The 17,961-nt window shown below is 44.3% G+C and overlaps 1 protein-coding gene across 4 annotated transcripts in view; it reads right to left on the reverse strand.

Annotated features, from left to right (window-relative positions):
* Positions 1-17,961, reverse strand: part of KIF26B (kinesin family member 26B) — a 436,898-nt gene that overhangs the window by 19,664 nt on the left and 399,273 nt on the right. For all 4 annotated transcript variants that reach the window (XM_044762759.2, XM_070501708.1, XM_070501707.1 and 1 more), the window contains one exon: positions 389-551. In XM_044762759.2, the coding sequence (XP_044618694.1) occupies positions 389-551 (163 nt within the window). The remainder of the gene's footprint in view (positions 1-388; positions 552-17,961) is intronic.

Raw genomic sequence — 17,961 nt, forward strand, 5'->3', positions numbered from 1 at the left:
TTGGGGTCAACCAGTTGAAGGACAGGGTCCTGATCTACATAGGACCAAAGCAGATGAGAGAAACTGAATATTCCTGTCCCTCTAAAATTTTCCATCTCAAAGAAGCAATCATTTGAACTATCTAGAGTGGACCAGGCGTTCCCTGTGAGGGGTCCAGGCTGGATGAGTGGGGACAGCATCAGCTGTGGGGAGGAGAAGTGCTGTTCTTCTCTATTGGCCCAAAGGTCTTCCTGCCCCGAGGTGGACACGGAGCCACATGTTGGCAGCCACCCTCAACCACGCCCCTGGTGCTGGGCATTAGAAATACTGATTCAGCTCTTTCGGCTTCAGGTCCAGGGCAAGCCTCCGAAAGCTCCTTCATCCAGCGCGCCCCCTGCGAGCTCCTTACCTTTGTTTTCTTTTTCTTCATCCTCAAGACTCTCGAGGCGATCTGGATGGTGGACAGGGTCTCTGCGTAGCTCCCGGCCGCGGCCGAGATGTGAGCGATCATGGTGGTGCGACAGTTCACATTCCCCAGGGACTCCCGCAGCAGCATGGTGAGCTTGCTTTCTCTGCCAACAAAGTGAATTAGGGCTGCATTAGCAGGCCGTGCTTCGCTGGGGCTGTCAGGGTGGGACTTCGGGCCTCTACAGGGCTTTTTCGTTGTGGGCGGTGCGGGTTTTTTTTCCTTTTTTTTTTTTTAATGGCATACTAATTAACATCATTTTCTAGCACAGGGCTATTTGTAGTTGGCAGCTGAGCAAGTGCTTCTAACCCCAAGGATGGAATTCATGCAAAACACCTCCCTTGGCACTGCCGTCCTGGCTGTGATGGGGTATTCCTGTGTGTCTGTGTGTGTGCATGTGACACTGCACATAACGAGACCTGGGAATAGAAACGAGAGGAAGGGATCAAGAGCGTGGCTTTGTGACGGGTGATTCAACATGCAATCTGCCACATGGCCCTTCCCTGCGCGTTTCTGTAGTTCTGAGCCATGAGCCTGTACTGAAGATCTAGGTGTTTGTAATACATGCAAAGTTTCTTTTGCAAAAGAGTTGCAACCACTTCATTGCCGTTGTCTGTTAACTCTCACATTTGCACACTAGTAATGAAGGTATTCATATTCCTGATTATAAGTGCAGAACCACAGGCATACGCCCACACACTCACTCAGCAACAGAAAGCAGCACTTTCTAGAAAGACCTCCTCTGGGGACTCTGCAGGTGCTGTGAGGGGTCAGCACCCTGAGTGGTGATAAGGAGGCCCAGGAGTTTACAGACTGTGTTTCTAGACTCTTTAAAAGCTGACCTGGAGGAATGGCTCATGTTTTTCCATTCCCGTACTTGTCCCAACATTCTTCCTGCCTTGCTTTTAAGAGGCTCTGCTGACGTCACCATCAGCATGTGTCCTCTCAACTCCTGCCAAATGTCACTGCGTCTCTGGAGCCGGCCCTGATCCTGGCGGCTGAGGTAGCTGCTTTGTTTCCTGTGCCCCATGCTCCCATCTCTGTGTTGTGTTTATAACACCAGGTGAGAGGGTCTGTCCTCACGTCGGTGTCCCCACCAGGCTGTCAGTCAGCCACCCCCTGCAGAGCTCCCTGGAGGGGGACCGTCCAGCTCGGCAGATGTGGTGTGAGACCCAGGCTGCTGTCAGCAGAGAAGAGACCATGGAAAGGGGGAAACCATTTCACACGTGACCTGTATCAGCCCTTCAGGGAGCAAAGGCGGTGGTGTGAGACCAATTGTTTTTCCTTTCCATCTGGGACCAATTAAGGTGTCAGTTCAGGGACGCCGGGCCCACCATGGCTCGGTTCCAGGGCAATTTAAAAATATTTCAGGGTTTTTCTTCCAGCAAAACAATCAGTGATAGAAGTGATGGAAGGAGAGTGGTATGGACCGGATGTCTATGTCTTTCCCAAATTCATGTCAAAACCTAACGTCCAATGTGATGATATCAGGGGGTGGGGCCTTTGGGAGGTGATTGGGTCATGGGGGTGGAGCCCTTATGAAAGGGACCCCAGAGAGCTCCCTCGCCCCTCCCCCCATGTGAGTTTATATCAGCAAGATGGCGTCTGCGGACCAGGAAGTAGGTCCTCCCCAGACACAGAATCTGCCAGCGCCTTGATCCTGGACTTCCTGGACTGCAGAACGTGAGAAATCGATGTCTGTTGTTTAAGCCCCCCGGTCTGTGATGTTTTGTCACAGCAGCCCAAACTAAGACAGAAAGGTGGGGGCCATGGAAGAGGAGCGAGGCCTGGCTGTAAACATTTAACTCCGTTCAAAATGTATCCAGCAGGGATGTCCCAGATACCACTAGAGCTGGCAACCACACGGGAAGTCAAGTCCCATTCCTGGCAGACGATCTTAGTGGAGACAGTGCACCTGGATGAGTCTTGGGCTTTGTCTTCCACATGGGAAGTGGAAGATAGATGCCACTAGGGTTAAGCTGAGATCACACACAGTCACTTCTTATTATTTGTGGTGGTTACGTTCTATTAAATCTCCACGAACACTGAATTAGTGAATACTGAGCCACTGTCCCCAGGGGAAATAGAGGGTTAGGTTCCTGAGGGCTTCTGGTCACAACGTTTCGTCAGTTGATCAATATATAACCTTGTTTCATGTGTGTTTCAGTTTAAAGACACCTTATTTAATATATTTTTCTTACAAATGAGAATTATATGCACTATTTCGTTATAATAAAATACTAGCTTAGGAGGGTTTAACCTTCTCCTGACCCTGGATAACATGACCATCAATTCTTTGGCTCTCAGCTTCACAATACTGTCCACTACGCTTTTTTTTTTTTTAATCAGTCATCTCGTGAATCCACAAATATAGCCACTTGTCCCTGGCTTCATCATGCATTTTAGACATTACATTAGCCCTCTCCAGGGCAGCTTGATGTATAGATCAGTGAATTTCTTCCTCCTTTTTCTGGATGTATCATATTGTTGATTCATTAACATTGAACTCACGCCAACAGCACTATATTCACGCCTGAAGGGAGCTCATCTAACACACATTTCCTCCATAAGGCATATCCAGCCTTCTTGCAGGAAGGAACACCAGACGGCACTTCAGCGCTATGCTTGGGGAGCTAAATTTTAAACAGTGAAATCACCAACAAAAAGCATACAAATGCAAAAAATGCGGCACTAAATAGACTGTAAAAAGGACACTCGTTTACAGGAAGAGACGTGAAACAAGAAGGGAGAGCATGGTCCTGTTCAGCTTCAGCTGGGAACATGTGCATTGGGCCACTCCAAGTTTTCGCTACTGCGCATGTCTGTGAATGACGAACGTCAGTGAAAGCGCCATGGGTTTTGATTTGGGGGGTTACAAATAAATTTCAGCGAGTAGGCCAATTCACAAAATATGGAATCTGCAGACGATGAGGATTGACTGTACTATGAAGTTCTTAATGGGAAGGCTTGTTAATCAAGTGCACTCTGCTGAAGGCGCACCCCACTTATGTCTCCATGTGACCCCATGGAAGTCCCTATAAGGAGAAAAATAGTGAAGACAGAAAAAACGGATATAACATAGCTACATCAAACTGTTTGCCCTGTGTATTTCCACATGATTCCCCATTCATGAGTCAATAAGAGGACAAATTTCTTTTTAAGTCCACATTGTTGGAAGAAGCCAGGGCATGTGTGTTGCTTGGCAACCAGCATTTTAGCTCTCCTTATGGAAAGCCAGTAAAACTGCTAGCAAGACTCTTTCGCATGGGCCTTTCTAGACTCCAGAACACATCCTTATGGGAGAGAAAATTGGTGGCTTTGTTTTTTTCCACCTCATGATGATCCTTTAACTCAGAACAAAGACACTGAGGTTGGGGAGGGAAGGTGAAAGAAGGGCAGGGTCCTGAGGGCTGCAAACTGCACTTTAACTGTGGCTTTGGTGGGAAAATAGAAAAGTTCAAAGAGATGCGAGGGCAGCGGTCAGCGCAAACTCAGTCCGCACCTCTGCGTCAAGACTGAAGAGAAGAGCCAGGTGCAGAGCTGCCGGCCACCCGAGCCCCACGGCCAGGCTGGCCAGGGATTTAGAAGCTCCGGGGCTATGTGGGTGGGGCTGGACAGCTTGGGCAGGAGCAGGAGGGGCTGGTGACAGAGCAGAGCTGACTGGGGTCTGGGGGAGGACCGTGCCACCCTTTCAAGTAGCCATGTTTTGTTTTGTGTTTTTTCCAGTTTTACTAAAAAATAATCGACACATCACTGTATAATTTTAAGGCACACAGCTTGATGGCTTGGTTTACATATATTGTGAAATGATTACCACAATAGGTTCAGCTAACATCCATCTTCTCAAATAGATACAATGAAAAGAAAAGAAAGAAAAAAGAAAACAATCTCTCCTTGTGATGAGAACTCTTAGGATCTACTCTCTTAACAACTTTCCTATATAACATACAACAGTGTTAACTACAGTCACCATGCTGTACGTTACATCCCAGGACTTCCCTATCTTATAACTAGAAGTTCCTACCTTTTGACCCCCTTCCTCCAGTCCCCTCCCCCAACCCTCTGCCTCTGGTAACCACAGGCTGATCTCCTTTTCTATGAGTTTGTTTGTTTGTTTTAGATTCCACATATAAGTGAGATCATACAGTATTTGTCTTTCTCGTCTGACTTATTTGACAGCATAATGCCCTGAAGGTCCATCCATGTTGCCACAGATGGTAGAATTTCCTCATTCTACCATCTACCATCTACCTTATAGTAGCCATGTTTTATCCACACATATTCACCTCTCTCCCACCCCAACCACACACATCTTTTAAAGCGGTTTTTGGAAAAATGTCTTGCTTTTTAAGCAAGTCAGCTTTTTATTAGACATAACAGGAGAACACAAAAAGAACAGGATAATGAACAAATTTTAGTTAATAATAATTTTAAAAGAACATGAAAGACCAATTAGTACTTTCGAACAGGGGCTGACAAACTAGGGCCCACAGGCCAAATCCGGCCCACTGCCTGTTTTTGTTAATAAAGTTTTATTGGAACACAGCCACATCTATTTGTTAACGTATTGTCTCTGGTTGCTTTTGTACCACAACAGTGGAGCTGAGTAGTTGTGACAGAGCCCATATGACCTGCAAAGCCACAAATATTTCCTATCTGGTCCTTTACAGAAGAAGTTTGTTGACCCGTGCTCCAGAGTAATGACACCATGTGGTCTCATATCAGACACAGTGCCAAAGAACCACCAACCAGAGCATGAAGGTGTGTCTTAATTTCCTTCCTATACAGTGATCTCTTTCTGATTGGATGCTTGTTGCCTGTGTTGTCTCTCTCTCCGTTCAGATGTTTCATGGAGAGAGAGCTAAAGTCAGTACCATGGAAACAGGCAGAGGGACAAATGCTGGGCTTTAGAAATCACTCGAGCACCAGGAACAGCTATGGGCAACTGCCCAGATCATTTCCTAGTTCATGCAGAAGCAGAGCCTGTCCTTCCAAAGGGCTGCAAGGCAGTTCACACTCATTCACCTCATTAACTCATTCGTGTCTGCTACAGCTCGTTCAAGAAGCATTTGTGAGCACTGACCCTAAGTCAGGCCCCCGTGGGTGCTGAGAAAGTGCGGGAAAGATGGACTAGACCGGGCTCAAGGAGCCAGTGAAGGAGACACACCTGTAAACACACATTGTGACACCATTTGTTGAAGGTAATGACAGAAGAACAAATCTAAAACAGCACATGATCAGGAAAGACCCCCCCCGAGGCTGAGGGGTGTCCCCACTGTCACCATAACGTCCTGACTGCTAGAGAACACCCAGACCGCGAAAGTCACAGTATGGCTCTGTCTCCATGGCTGCAATTTTCCTACATGGAAGGTGTCCGAGGAGGTACAAAGAACACTTTATTTGCTTGGGGACCCCCAAACACCCAATGAAACTCTGAATTCCTTTCTGAAAGGACAGTCTGGAATCCACCCTCAGAAGAGGAAACTCTCCCCACCGGTAAGTTGGTACAGGGCTGCTGATGAAATAAGATGTCCAAAGTCACACTCTCATGTTGGCCAGGTATTGGCACAAGAAAAAGGCCATTCCTTTCATGACCAGTGTGAAATATGCTTCTTCTCCCAGAAAGGAGGTGAAGAACTCTGGTGGCAGAAAGAAGGGCATCTGCTGACCATGTTCTTCTGAAGGAGAAGAAAGTGATGAGCTCTGAATGGGCAACCCAACTACAGCAGCAGGGGCGGCCCTTCTTCCAAGTCCTGCTTCTGGGGAGAGAGCTGTGGATGTCCAATTATAATGGGCATGGCTCTACTTGCAAAAATGTGCTGCCTTCAATACAAACACAATAAGGGCACGAAAAAAGCAAGATGAGGCTGCACCGCTTCATTTATGTCAATTATTAAGAAAATGTTGAAAGAAAGGAGCTTAGTTAATCCAGAAAACTGATTAAGCTCCAGAATAATTTACAAGAGAAAGATTCCCGTGGGCAGCAAGAACCAAAGCAGACATATAAATCATCAACGTGCACACACATGCGCCAACCCCAGCACGCACACAGGAATGCTGTTTTCTAGCAAAGGGAGACACTGTGTGTTTCTTCTTTTAAGTAATACACCATCAGTATTCAAACCACACATACAGAATTCTTATAGGTGTCAGCTATTCAGAGAGAGATAACAACTAATATTTAAATGCCAACAAAATATTGGTATACCTTACATTCTTAAGGATGTCACCCTGGAACTACATTGCATTCAGAAATTATCCTATCTTCTACCCACTGTACCTGTAAATGCCAAAGTATGTTGTATGGCCCCAAACAGAGAGCCTGTGATGCTGGGCAGGAGTTGCCAGGTATCAAGCCAGCACCAAGGGTTCTGAGCTCCCTGCCCTAGCCCCCAAGCCCCAGGCCCCTGCATCCACCACTGAACACCAGGAGGAGAGAGGAGAGTGAAAAGGGAGAAGGAACGCAAAAGAAAAGAAGACAAGAGAAAGAATAAAATCATGAACTTGGCCTAGTTTTTGGCTACTCCACTGGTACCCTACACCATCTCTCCCACTGTCCTATTCGCATCCTAGCGGTTTGCGAAGATCCTTTTCTACTGTTGACTGAAGGGTCACCAGCGACATCCTGAGGTCAGCCCAAGATATCAGGGACCAGGGTTCTGAGACAGCAGCATCCAAGGTTCAATGCTTCTCGCCAAGGTGGGCAGCATTTGTGCAGCTGTTTATCCCTCATTAGAAAGACATTTGTGTAGAGGACAAATTGAGTCACCAGTCCCACTGGGTGACAGCAATTCTTGTGCCTCTGTCTGTCTTCCAGGTCCCAAGAAAGTGCCTTTATTTGTGACACTGTTGAGTTGGGACAGAATGAAATACATACGTCCACAGCGGAGAAAATCATTTCCCTTGAGTTTATTTATTTGTAAGGGACTTGATGATCCCCTGTTCGTGATTGCTTCTTGGATGTCATACCCTTGGGAGAAGACTTTATATGCCTTCCCCCTGGGGAAGCCATTTGAGATGCAGGAGTGGTCTTTTCTCAGCAAAGTACCCCTCAAGGAGGCCAACATTTTAGGGCATGAGTTACTTGGTTTCTGGTACTAGAGAAGTACCAAAAACTTGCCACAGGCCAAGCTATTCTAATGGCATTTGTAAAAGGAGCTACATGAAAGTGCTTGCTGCTCAGTTCAGATATTACTCCATTTGTACCACAGATGGCGGAGGCAGGTCTCTTCCATGGGATGCTGGGAAGGAGAGTGCCTCATATGGCAAGCTCGACAGAGAAACACAGTTCTCAGGTCTCCCAGTGAGAGTGGCTCTGGCTTGTATAATAAGGCATTGGCAAAAAGAGTGCCCTGTGTCCAGCATACGTGTTAGCAGTGTGGGAGGTGATGAGCGCTCTTATCAGGGGAGAGCTTAGAAGAGGATCCTGCAAGGAACCACCACTCCCAGCTGAAGAACCGGCCTTTGTGATCCAACAATATGCCACCTGGTATGAGTTCATGCCTTGCTTAACGTAAGACCACCTGTTGGTGGAGAGCCTGAAGCTAACCACTATGAGTAGACAAGGTTAATCTAATTGTGCTCTCATAGAGCTCTTTATTAAACCCCGTGGAACCCTGAGGCACAAGGAGCACCATGTTAGGATGCCTCTGACGCAGGGTAATATGCAGGAGAGATGCATTCTTCCCCACGCCATCCTGGCATCTAGGGCTGGCACCATGGTGGCTCTAGAACTCTGGTGGCAGTGCCCCGTGAGATGCAGGAGAAAAGAGATGGTGGCCAGCATGGGCCTGCTATTCTAGGCAAGCGGTAGTTGTCCTCAGCAGGACGAGGCCCGTGATGGGCATTCATGAGAGCTCCCGGAGGGACCTCGCATAGTATCTGGATGGGAAGACAGTTTACACAAGCCAGAGGTTTTGAGTGGAAGGTATGGGTTGGGGCCAATGAAATCTGAGTTATGACTTTAATCGTTTACCACTGAACACACAGGAAGATGCAGCCTAAGGAAATCTGGACTGCATGAATCCATTTGATCCTGGATATCAGTGTTTCATTTATCTGAATAAGATAAAATTCACATTAATTTATCCTCCTTCACGAGAAACACCAGCTGTAAACTGTGAATAGTCTCAATGGAACATTTTACGAGAACTATATGATGTAACTTGAATTTATAGCCAACAGAAGATTTCAAGTTAAAATCCTAACTACTCTGCTTGGATTTCATTTAACAAGACACACTTGCAATGACTCAAGTGGTTATAAAACACGGATTCACTTATACAAATTAAATGTGTTCCATGAAGCCATTTTTTACATTATTCATTTGCTTAACAGCTCATTCCTTCTTAGCTAGAGCAAGGCTGTTGACTACTCAGAATTAGTAGAATCTGAATCACTCTAGATATTCTAAAGCTAAGTTCTGCTCGGGGAAATGTATATGCCTCTGAAGACTGTAGCACCCAGGTAGGACATACGACATTTCAAAGGTAATTCATCTAATACGAATCACAATATAGAAAGTCCACTGATTCTAGGATACAATTCTTAGTCAAGGTTGAAAAGTAGGTAAAACTTCCAGTTATAGAATAAGTCCTGTGGGTGCAATGGACAGCATGGTGACCATAGTTAACAATACTCTCGTGCATATTTGAAAGTTTCTAAGAGAGTAGATCTTAAAAGTTCTCACACAAGAGAGAAAAGCATTTTGAAACTGTGATGGTGATAGATGTTAACTAGACTTACTGTGGTGATCATTTCGCCAACATATACAAATATCGAATCATGATGTTGTACACCTGAAACTAGTATAAAGTTATATGTCGATTATACCTCAATAAAAAATGCTTAATTGAGAATGAAAAAAATATATATATTTTTAATTCGTCTTTTTTTCTTTTCTTTTTTTTTTTTTGCTGAGGAAGGTTGGCTCTGAGCTAACACCTGTGGCCAATCTTCCCCCTTTTGCTTAAGGAAGAGTGGCCCTGAGCTAACGTCTGTGCCAATCTTTCTCTATTTTGTAGGTGGGATACCTCCACAGCATGGCTTGTTGAGTGGCGTGTAGGTCTGCACCCAAGATCCGAACCTGCAAACCCTGGGCTGCTGAAGTGGGGTGCATGAACTTAATCACTATGCCACCAGGCTGGCCCTAGAAAAATATTTTTTAAACCACAGAGTATTAGAGTCAAAAGGCTTCTTAGGGGTCATTGCATTTCCTATTAAAAGAACTGCCACCGTAACAGGTGAGTTGCTTTCTGCCAGAATATTTTTAATGACTGAGAACTCACCAACTCCCAAGGCAGCCTGTGTAATATTTTTGCATAGACTCAGTTATTAGAAAGCTCTTTCTTATATTGAACTTAAATCTTCTTTACATTTCTAACCCATGGGGGCTCATTCTGTTTTCTAGGGGCCCCCAGGGTAAGAATAATCCTTTTGCACACACTGGACCTTTGCATTTTAAAAGACATTTATCTGTCCTCCTTAAATGTTTTCTTGCTTAGGAATATGCCACGTTGTTTCTATTGCTCTTCAAATATCTGCTTGGTCATCCAAGCTCACTCTAAGCCCCCATCCACCTACCACATAATGTAGCACTTCCTCTCTGCTCAGATTTGTCTCGACTCTTGTGTAGTAAAGAATATGGCCTAGCTCAAAGAGAGGCCTAACCTTTGCCCTCAGCTTTTGGGAGCTAATCTGTGTTGTACCTGTTAGAAATGTCTTTGTTTAGGGTGGAGACTGGTTACACACCAGATCTTAGGGCCACACCTGATGGTCTGAGGGTGGGGGCTGGCCACACCAGAAAGACCAACGGTGTGATTTGGGGCAGGGGCTTTGGGTCATGCTGTATCAGTCAACCTGGAGACCAAGTTCAACCAGGTGGGAAATCAATCAATCCATTATGCCTATTTAATGAAGCCCCAATAACATCTCTGCACTGAAGCTCCGCATCGGTCCCTGGTTGGCAACGCTCAGTGCATGTTGTCACACACAGACGCAGGGAGGGGAACACATTCTGACTCCACAGGAGGGGAAAATGGAAGCTTTGTGTTGGAACCTCCTTGAGTCTACCCTCTGCATTCCTTCTTTTGGCCGACTTTAATCGGTATCCTTTCTCTGTAATAAACTGGAGCTGTGAGTCCTGCCAGGAAACTAACAAACCGGAGGGTGGTTTTGGGGATACTCCTAACTTGCAGTTGGTGCTGGAAGTGAGAGTAGTCTTGTGTGGACTCTTCCCTCTGATTCTGTAGTTGGACTCTAATTCCTTGCAGCTGGTGTCAGAAATCCCGAGCAGACGTGTCAGTCCGAGGCCTGTGCCCTCAAACCTCACAGTTTGGTTAATTCCAGGTAGCTCTTTTCCACAAGATCCTAAGAACCTTGAGGGCAGGAGCTGTGCTTTTATTTTGATCTTCCTTTGTCTTTTGACCTTTCTTATAGCAACTTGGATAATGTTTGGTTTATGATTTACTAGCTCTAAGACAGAAGGGAAAAGATCCTATATTTATTTTTACTTAGTTTAGCATAATCAGGAGCTAGGAATGTCATCACTTTGATGAAAAACAAAACAGAAAAACAAGAACAAAAACTTAGAAGGCAAATTAGTAGACCTTACAGACAAATAGAAAATAATAGGTCCACGGGTTTCCCCTGAATTAATAGACTGCCAAAAATTGCATATGCTAATGAAGCTTGAGATGCTAGAAAGGGGCGCCTAAAGATTCGATAACAAGACCCCGTGCACGCATGTACTGAACATGCAGACTCGTCGGTCACAGCTGCACGCTCGCTATTTGATCCACCTGCAGGGCCGGACTAGGAGTGAGAATAATGTTTACGTTGTTACTGCAGTTTAGAATATAAATACTGCTCTGACATTTTTCACATTATCTGAAGTTTCACTTCCTTTTTAAAATCTATTTGGCCCCAGCCATTATCATTAATAATTGGTGCTTTGCAGTAGAACTTTCTATAGCCCTGTCACTTTTTATAGAGCCTTTGCAGAGGCTTATGATGGCTTTACTGGGGAGGGATAAGGAAACATCTCAATTATGTTGCATTATAACCATTACACATCTTTTCAGTAAAGATGAGCTCATTGTCCTATTTAGAAACTTTGCAATTCTTCAACTTCAAATCATCCTCAGGTTTAGGAGCATGTGTTAATCCCAATGCCAGAGATCTCTGCAGTGATCCAAAAGGGAGTCAGGCACTGACAGGTGATAGAGATGAAGTCAAGAGTCATTTTGTCGGGGCCGACCATGTGGCCGAGTGGTTAAGTTCACGTTCTCCGCTTTGGTGGCCCAGGGTTTCACCACTTCAGATCCTGGGTGCAGACATGGCACTGCTCATCAAGCCATGCTGAGGCAGTGTCCCACATAGCACAACCAGAAGGACCTACAACTAGAATATACAACTATGTATTGGGGTCTTTGGGGAGAAGATGAAAGAAAGAGAAACAAAGATTGGCAACAGATGTTAGTTCAGGGCCAATCTTAGGAAAAGAAAAAAAACGAGATGTTGTCATGGTAACCAAGAGCCTCTCCCCCGATTTCTGTTCACCCTGTCCTTCTCTTTGATGTCAAAGAATTTTTAAAGAATTCTCAAGAAGAAAGGAAATGAGGGTTATAAGTGGAATTCTTTTTTTTTCCCGAAAGATTGGCACCTGAGCTAATATCTGTTGCCAATCTTTTTTTTTCTCCCCAAAGCCCCCCTGTACATAGTTGTACATTCGAGTGATACATCCTTCTGGTTGTGGCACGTGGGATGCTGCCTCAGCATGGCCTAACGAGCGCTGCCACATCTGTGCCCAGGATCCAAACTGGTGAAACCCTGGGCCGCTGAAGCGGAGTGTGCGAACTCAACCAGTGGGCCACAGTGCCAGCCCCTGGAATTCTTGATATAAGGAAATCCTATTCTTTCCTAGTGCCTTCTCTCAAATCTGTCCCACTGCCTTCCCACCATACCATCCTCCAACCTCTTATGTCACCTTAGTGATAAACTTACATGTTTTAGAACATTCCTATGCTTTTCCATGAGTTTTAATGTTTGTTTCAGGAAAGAAACACAAATGAAGCTTATGTTGGATGTGGCATTTTTATGGTGCCTCTTTCTATAGCTCAGTCTGTGATCGTCCTTTGTGGTTGACATTAAAACTGTGTAGAATCTGGGCTTTGAAAATCTGCAAGTGTATTTAGAATTCTTTCAAAAGAAATATGTTTACCAAAAAAAAGCAGGGAAACACCTGGAAGGGTCTCATCTACTGTTTCCCCTACTCTCTAAACCAAACTGTAATAGAGCAACGTGGTTACTGGGTGAATTACAGGGCTTTTATTTTCCAGTTCTGGAAACCCAGGTGAGTTCCACTTCCGCCACATTCCTCAGAAAGGCTAAAAAGAGGTTAAATAGCAGTCTAGACTTGATGATTACATCGGACTATAATCATGACTATTTTCAGTCTCCAGAGTTCAATCTATCAATTCCATGCTTTCTCTCTATCAAAATAAAATAAACAGAGAAAATGCAAATATGAGCCCTGAGTAGTCATTTCATTGCATTCACTTGACTGTGTTCTGATCTTGTGCCCACAAAGGACAGGGAAGTCTAATCTCCCTCTGCTCGATCACACTGCATATCAGTGGGCACCCCTTGTGTTGTCAGATAACCTTCCAAGAGAGATGACATAAGCTGGCTCATTATACAAGGCCGGTGGTACAGAATCTCACCTGTCAGGAAGGATTTGGACCAGTTCTTGGGAGGATGGATTAGATGATTAAATGTATTCCTTCCTGTGATCTCAAGCTTATATCTCTCTCTGTGCAATGATTGTTCTTTGAAGTCAGCAGCATGAAGCTTAAAACAGGATTCTGATTGTCAAGGTCAGGATGAGCCATTCGTGCCCTCTCCTTCCACTCTGGCCCCCTGCTCCTAACCAGTGGCTGTTCTAAGACTCACTTGGAGATACTGAAAGTGGTTCTAAGAGGAAGAGTGGAGCACCATTGCCATAAAGTCCATTATTCACTGAGATGGGGGCCTCAGGTGCTGGCCCAATGGGCTGCTGACCAGCATGGCCATAGTTCTGATCCACTGTTGCTTCCTTGACTGACAGTCTGGGAGGCCTCTTCCTTATCGTGTAAAGGGTGACAGCAAGATGATTTGGTGACTTTGGAGCTGGAGCTGAGCAGCCCAGTGAGGAGGAGGCTACAGAACATCCTAAGAGGGCTCCCCACACCATGGACTCTGGCTGTACTACTCTACTCACGACTGCTTGGGCAAGTGTGGACCCTCATGCCTCTCCTGCATCTGTGTTCGTCCCAGGTTTTCAGCCCAGAATGCCCTTTCCTTTAATCTCTGTCTACGGAAATTCTCCCATGTCCCACTCAAGCCACTAACCCACTAATTATTCAGAAAAAAAAAAGGAGAAGTCTAACAGTGCTAGCAACTCCCAGGGACTTGTATCCGTTGAAATCACCTGCCTTTCCTTTCCTTTTCCTGTTTTTAATGTGGTAAAATACACATAACATAAAACTTACTATTTTAACAATTTTTAAGTCTCTGGTTCAGTTGAACAATATTCCATTGTATGGCTAGACCACATTTTGTTTTCCACTCATTTACTGATGGACACTTGCACTGTTTTCACCTGTTGGCTACTGTGATGCTGTACAAGTATGTGTTCAAGCTGCTGCCTTCAGTTCTTTTGAGTATATACCTAGGAGTGGAATTGTTGGATAATATGGCAATTCTGTGTTTAACACTTTAAGGAACTGCCAAATATTTTACACAGCAGCTGTACTATTTTACATTCTCACTAGCAATGTGAAAGGGTTCCAATTTCTTCACATCCTTGCCAATACTTGTTTTTGGTAATACCCTTCCTAACAGATTCGAAGTAGTATCTCATTGTGGTTTTATTTGCACTTCTCTAATGACTAATGACGTAGAACACCTTTTTGTATACTTATTGGCCATTTGTATATCTTCTTTGGAGAAATGTCTATTCAAGTCCTTTGCTCATTTTTGAATTGAATTTAATTTTTGTTGCTGTTGAATTGTAGGAGCTCTTTATATATTCTGGATATTAATCCTATATTAGATATATGATTTGCAAATATTTTATTCCACTCTACGAGTTGTTTTTCAATCTCTTGATAGTGTCCTTTGATGCACAAAAGTGCCATTTCATTTTTTAGCAAGACTTTATCAGTCTTAGATTAAACTGACATTTTTTGGCATCTGTGGTTCAAAAGCCTTCCAATATTTGTTTTTCCCATGATAAGTCTGCCAGTAAGAGTGACCAAAGATTGCCTATCGTATTTTGTGCTGAAAATACTTGTCCAATATGGTCCTTGTTACTTGCAGACCACTAACCAGTCACCACCTGGGGAAAACTTGGAAGACTCTTGTTAAGCACATGTGCCATGGACTGCTCAGGGGTACTTTTCTTTTGAAACCAAGTATAACCAACTGTAAGTAGGGTGATGAGGGCAACTCTGTTTGAATGCCTTCTGGGTATCATGTGTTGTTTAAAAAAACATGATCCCGCAGTCTTCACAAAATGTACCAACTGGATTGGTTCTTGGCACAAAGACCAGTGCTTAGCAATTGGAAGGAATTAAAAGGAAATTAAGTTTAAGAATGGTTTCCATTACTGGTGCAAGTCTGAGAAAAGATGTTACACAGAGGCCACAATTCATACAGCTAATAACTTAAGAGAGAGTCCATAACAGTTTAAGGGGGAATGACATGAAGGAATTATATATTTCTTGAAAAAAAAAATTAAGAAAGATTAGAGTTTTCCAGTGATTGTTTGAAAAAAGATAGGCTATTGTTACACAGTTTTTGCACGTTTTAAGTTGAGAAGTTCGATCACAAAGAGCTATTCATTTTTACATGGGATAAATGTGGTTTGAGTTCACACACCGTTATCCCTGCAAGATCCTGAACGGGGCAGTTTCTGAAGGTCTGGCCTGTGCAAGAGGCTTGCAAATCAGGAATGAATCACATCTTCCTTATGCCACTGCTTTGGTGCCCTCCCCTCCCTTTTCAAAAATTTTCAAAACATCTCAGTGCTTTTCTAAAGTGCCATGAAAGGCTTTCAGTGGGTTAGATGGCTGGTCCAAGGACCACTAACGAGGCTTCCTTCTTGGAGAACTGCAAACCTCAGGCAGAGATCACTTCTTTCCCTTCTCTACTTCCAGGACCTAACACAGCGTCCAGCACAGAGCTGCCTTTCTACAAATATTTACATAAATATCTAATGGGTTCATCTCCATCAAAAGAAGTCTCCCCTCCAGTTTCCTAACCCCTTAACTTCTAAAGCATTCCCTTTTATTTTTTCTCATAGGAGCCTTGGTCAGAATAAAACCAAGGCAGATGCCATGGCCCGGGGCTAGAACGAGTGCCGAGTATAAGGCTCACAGTCTCACCTACGCTGTGGCAGAGACTCTTCCAGCCTCCCAAAGTGTTCTAGAGGACAAGCCATGGCCTACTGGGGTGTGCAGAGCTCACAGTCTGCAAGGAGCGATCGCAGGAGAGACATTTCCGCCCAGGTTCCTGTTAGGCCCCCTTGAGGAATGTGTGCAACACCGTTCCCCAAAGAGGTGCGCTCAGAACACCAATATGCCCTCCATTTGAGTCAAGACTCTGGCCAAGTCAAGTCAGGTCAGTCTGTCAACTGCATCTGTGTTACAAGCCCAGGGCTCTCCTTAGATTGATACTGCCCAGCACAAGGTTCTCAAGAGCAAAAACGTTGGGTCTCAGCAGGGTGTATGGGTCAAAACGGCTGATGAAGCCAATTTGTAGAGGCAAGTTTCATACCTTTGGCATGTAGAAAAGATGTTCCAAAATAGCAACAAGCGGTCATCTGCTTGCGGTTAAGTCTCAGTGGAGGAAGCAGCCCTCTACGTGGTGGATTTGGAGGGTCTTATTACGAAGCCTGAATGGCCCCATCCTCATTCCCTTGCGCTAACACAGAGAAAGTCTTATTCAAGCAAATACGCTATTTGGGGGGAGTTCACCCAACAAGCATGTACTAAGAACCTCAACTGTAGGCAGGCCCTCTGCGAGCCCTGGAACTGCAAATGCAGATGAGACAGGGGCCCTGCTCTGCAGGGCTTTAAGGAGGCTGAGGTCCTGGTTTGCCCAGAAAAGTCTCAGTTGAGGCCTATCATCCTGCATCCCGTCTGGTTTATTTGGTAGTGGATTTTTCATTTTTTCAAACAAAGTATTACTACTAAGACTTTAAAAAAAGAGATGGGAAGGGTTGGGCAGACCGTCACTCTCTACTTCCATGGTTTCATCTAGCAACATACGCAATATATGCAGAGGACAGAGCTCACACTTTTAGACATAATGTCCCTGCTACATGGAGACACTTGTGCTGAAATGCACTTGCCAGTGGTTATTGCACACACCTCATTCCTAACTGTGCTCAAACACAGTTCTACTTCCACCCAGGGAAATACATGGTGTAGTTGTCAAAATTTGCAAAATTTACTTATATAGAGTTAGAGTAACTGAACTACAAAAATTTTGTGATGAAGCTTATGTTAAATAAAAAACAATTTCCTCAGGACAGTGAGCTGTTCTCTCTCTGCTGCCCGTCATCAGTTGGATTAGAAAAATGTTTGTTTGAAACTTTAAAAGAACTAGCTTAAATGATATAAACTTGCTGACATTAGACAGGTTTTAACTTCAAAACATACCTTATGAATCTACCTAGCTGTTCTACAAGAAAATATTGGAGTTTTGGAAATAGGTCTTCTAAATTTTGATTGCACTTTATTCAAAATAAGGGGTAAGTCCGTAGTCAAGTGTTCAACAAATGAAACACAAAACCTCAGTCTCTGAAGCTTGTACTGAATTGCAATTATTAAGTAAAACAAAACTTGCAAAGAGGGAGGACCCTGAAATATATTTCTGCAGAAGCAAAGAAGGAACTAAGTGAATATTAGATGACAAGAGCTCAAACAGTATAAAAGGTTAAATTCTGAAATTCTAGGTTTTGGTTTTTTTTTTAGGAGGATTAGCCCTGAGCTAACTACTGCCAATCCTCCTCTTTTTGCTGAGGAAGACCGGCCCTGAGCTAACATCCGTGCCCATCTCCCTCTACTTTACACGTGGGACGCCTATCTCAGCATGGCATTTGCCAAGTGGTGCCATGTCTGCACCCGGGATCCTAACTGGCGAACCCGGGGCCACAGAGAAGTGGAACGTGCACACTTAACTGCTGCACCACTGGGCCGGCCCCCTGAAATTCTGTAATTGTTATCTGGAAATTAACTTGGGGGAAGATCTTCTGAAACTTTAACACACAAAATTCTTACTGCATTGAGAAACTCATTCCACCAAAATGAAGTTTGAGTTGTTGTGGCGCACACAAATTCATAGTTATTTTCAACCAGACTATGATATTCTACCAAGAGAAATAGAAGCTGTAGTTATTGAAATGTACAAATAGTTTTATATGTTAACACACATGCACACACGTGTACATAAAATATATAGGTAGAGGTTAG

Source organism: Equus asinus, chromosome 30 (assembly GCF_041296235.1).
Source record: "Equus asinus isolate D_3611 breed Donkey chromosome 30, EquAss-T2T_v2, whole genome shotgun sequence".
Lineage (NCBI taxonomy): Eukaryota > Metazoa > Chordata > Mammalia > Perissodactyla > Equidae > Equus > Equus asinus.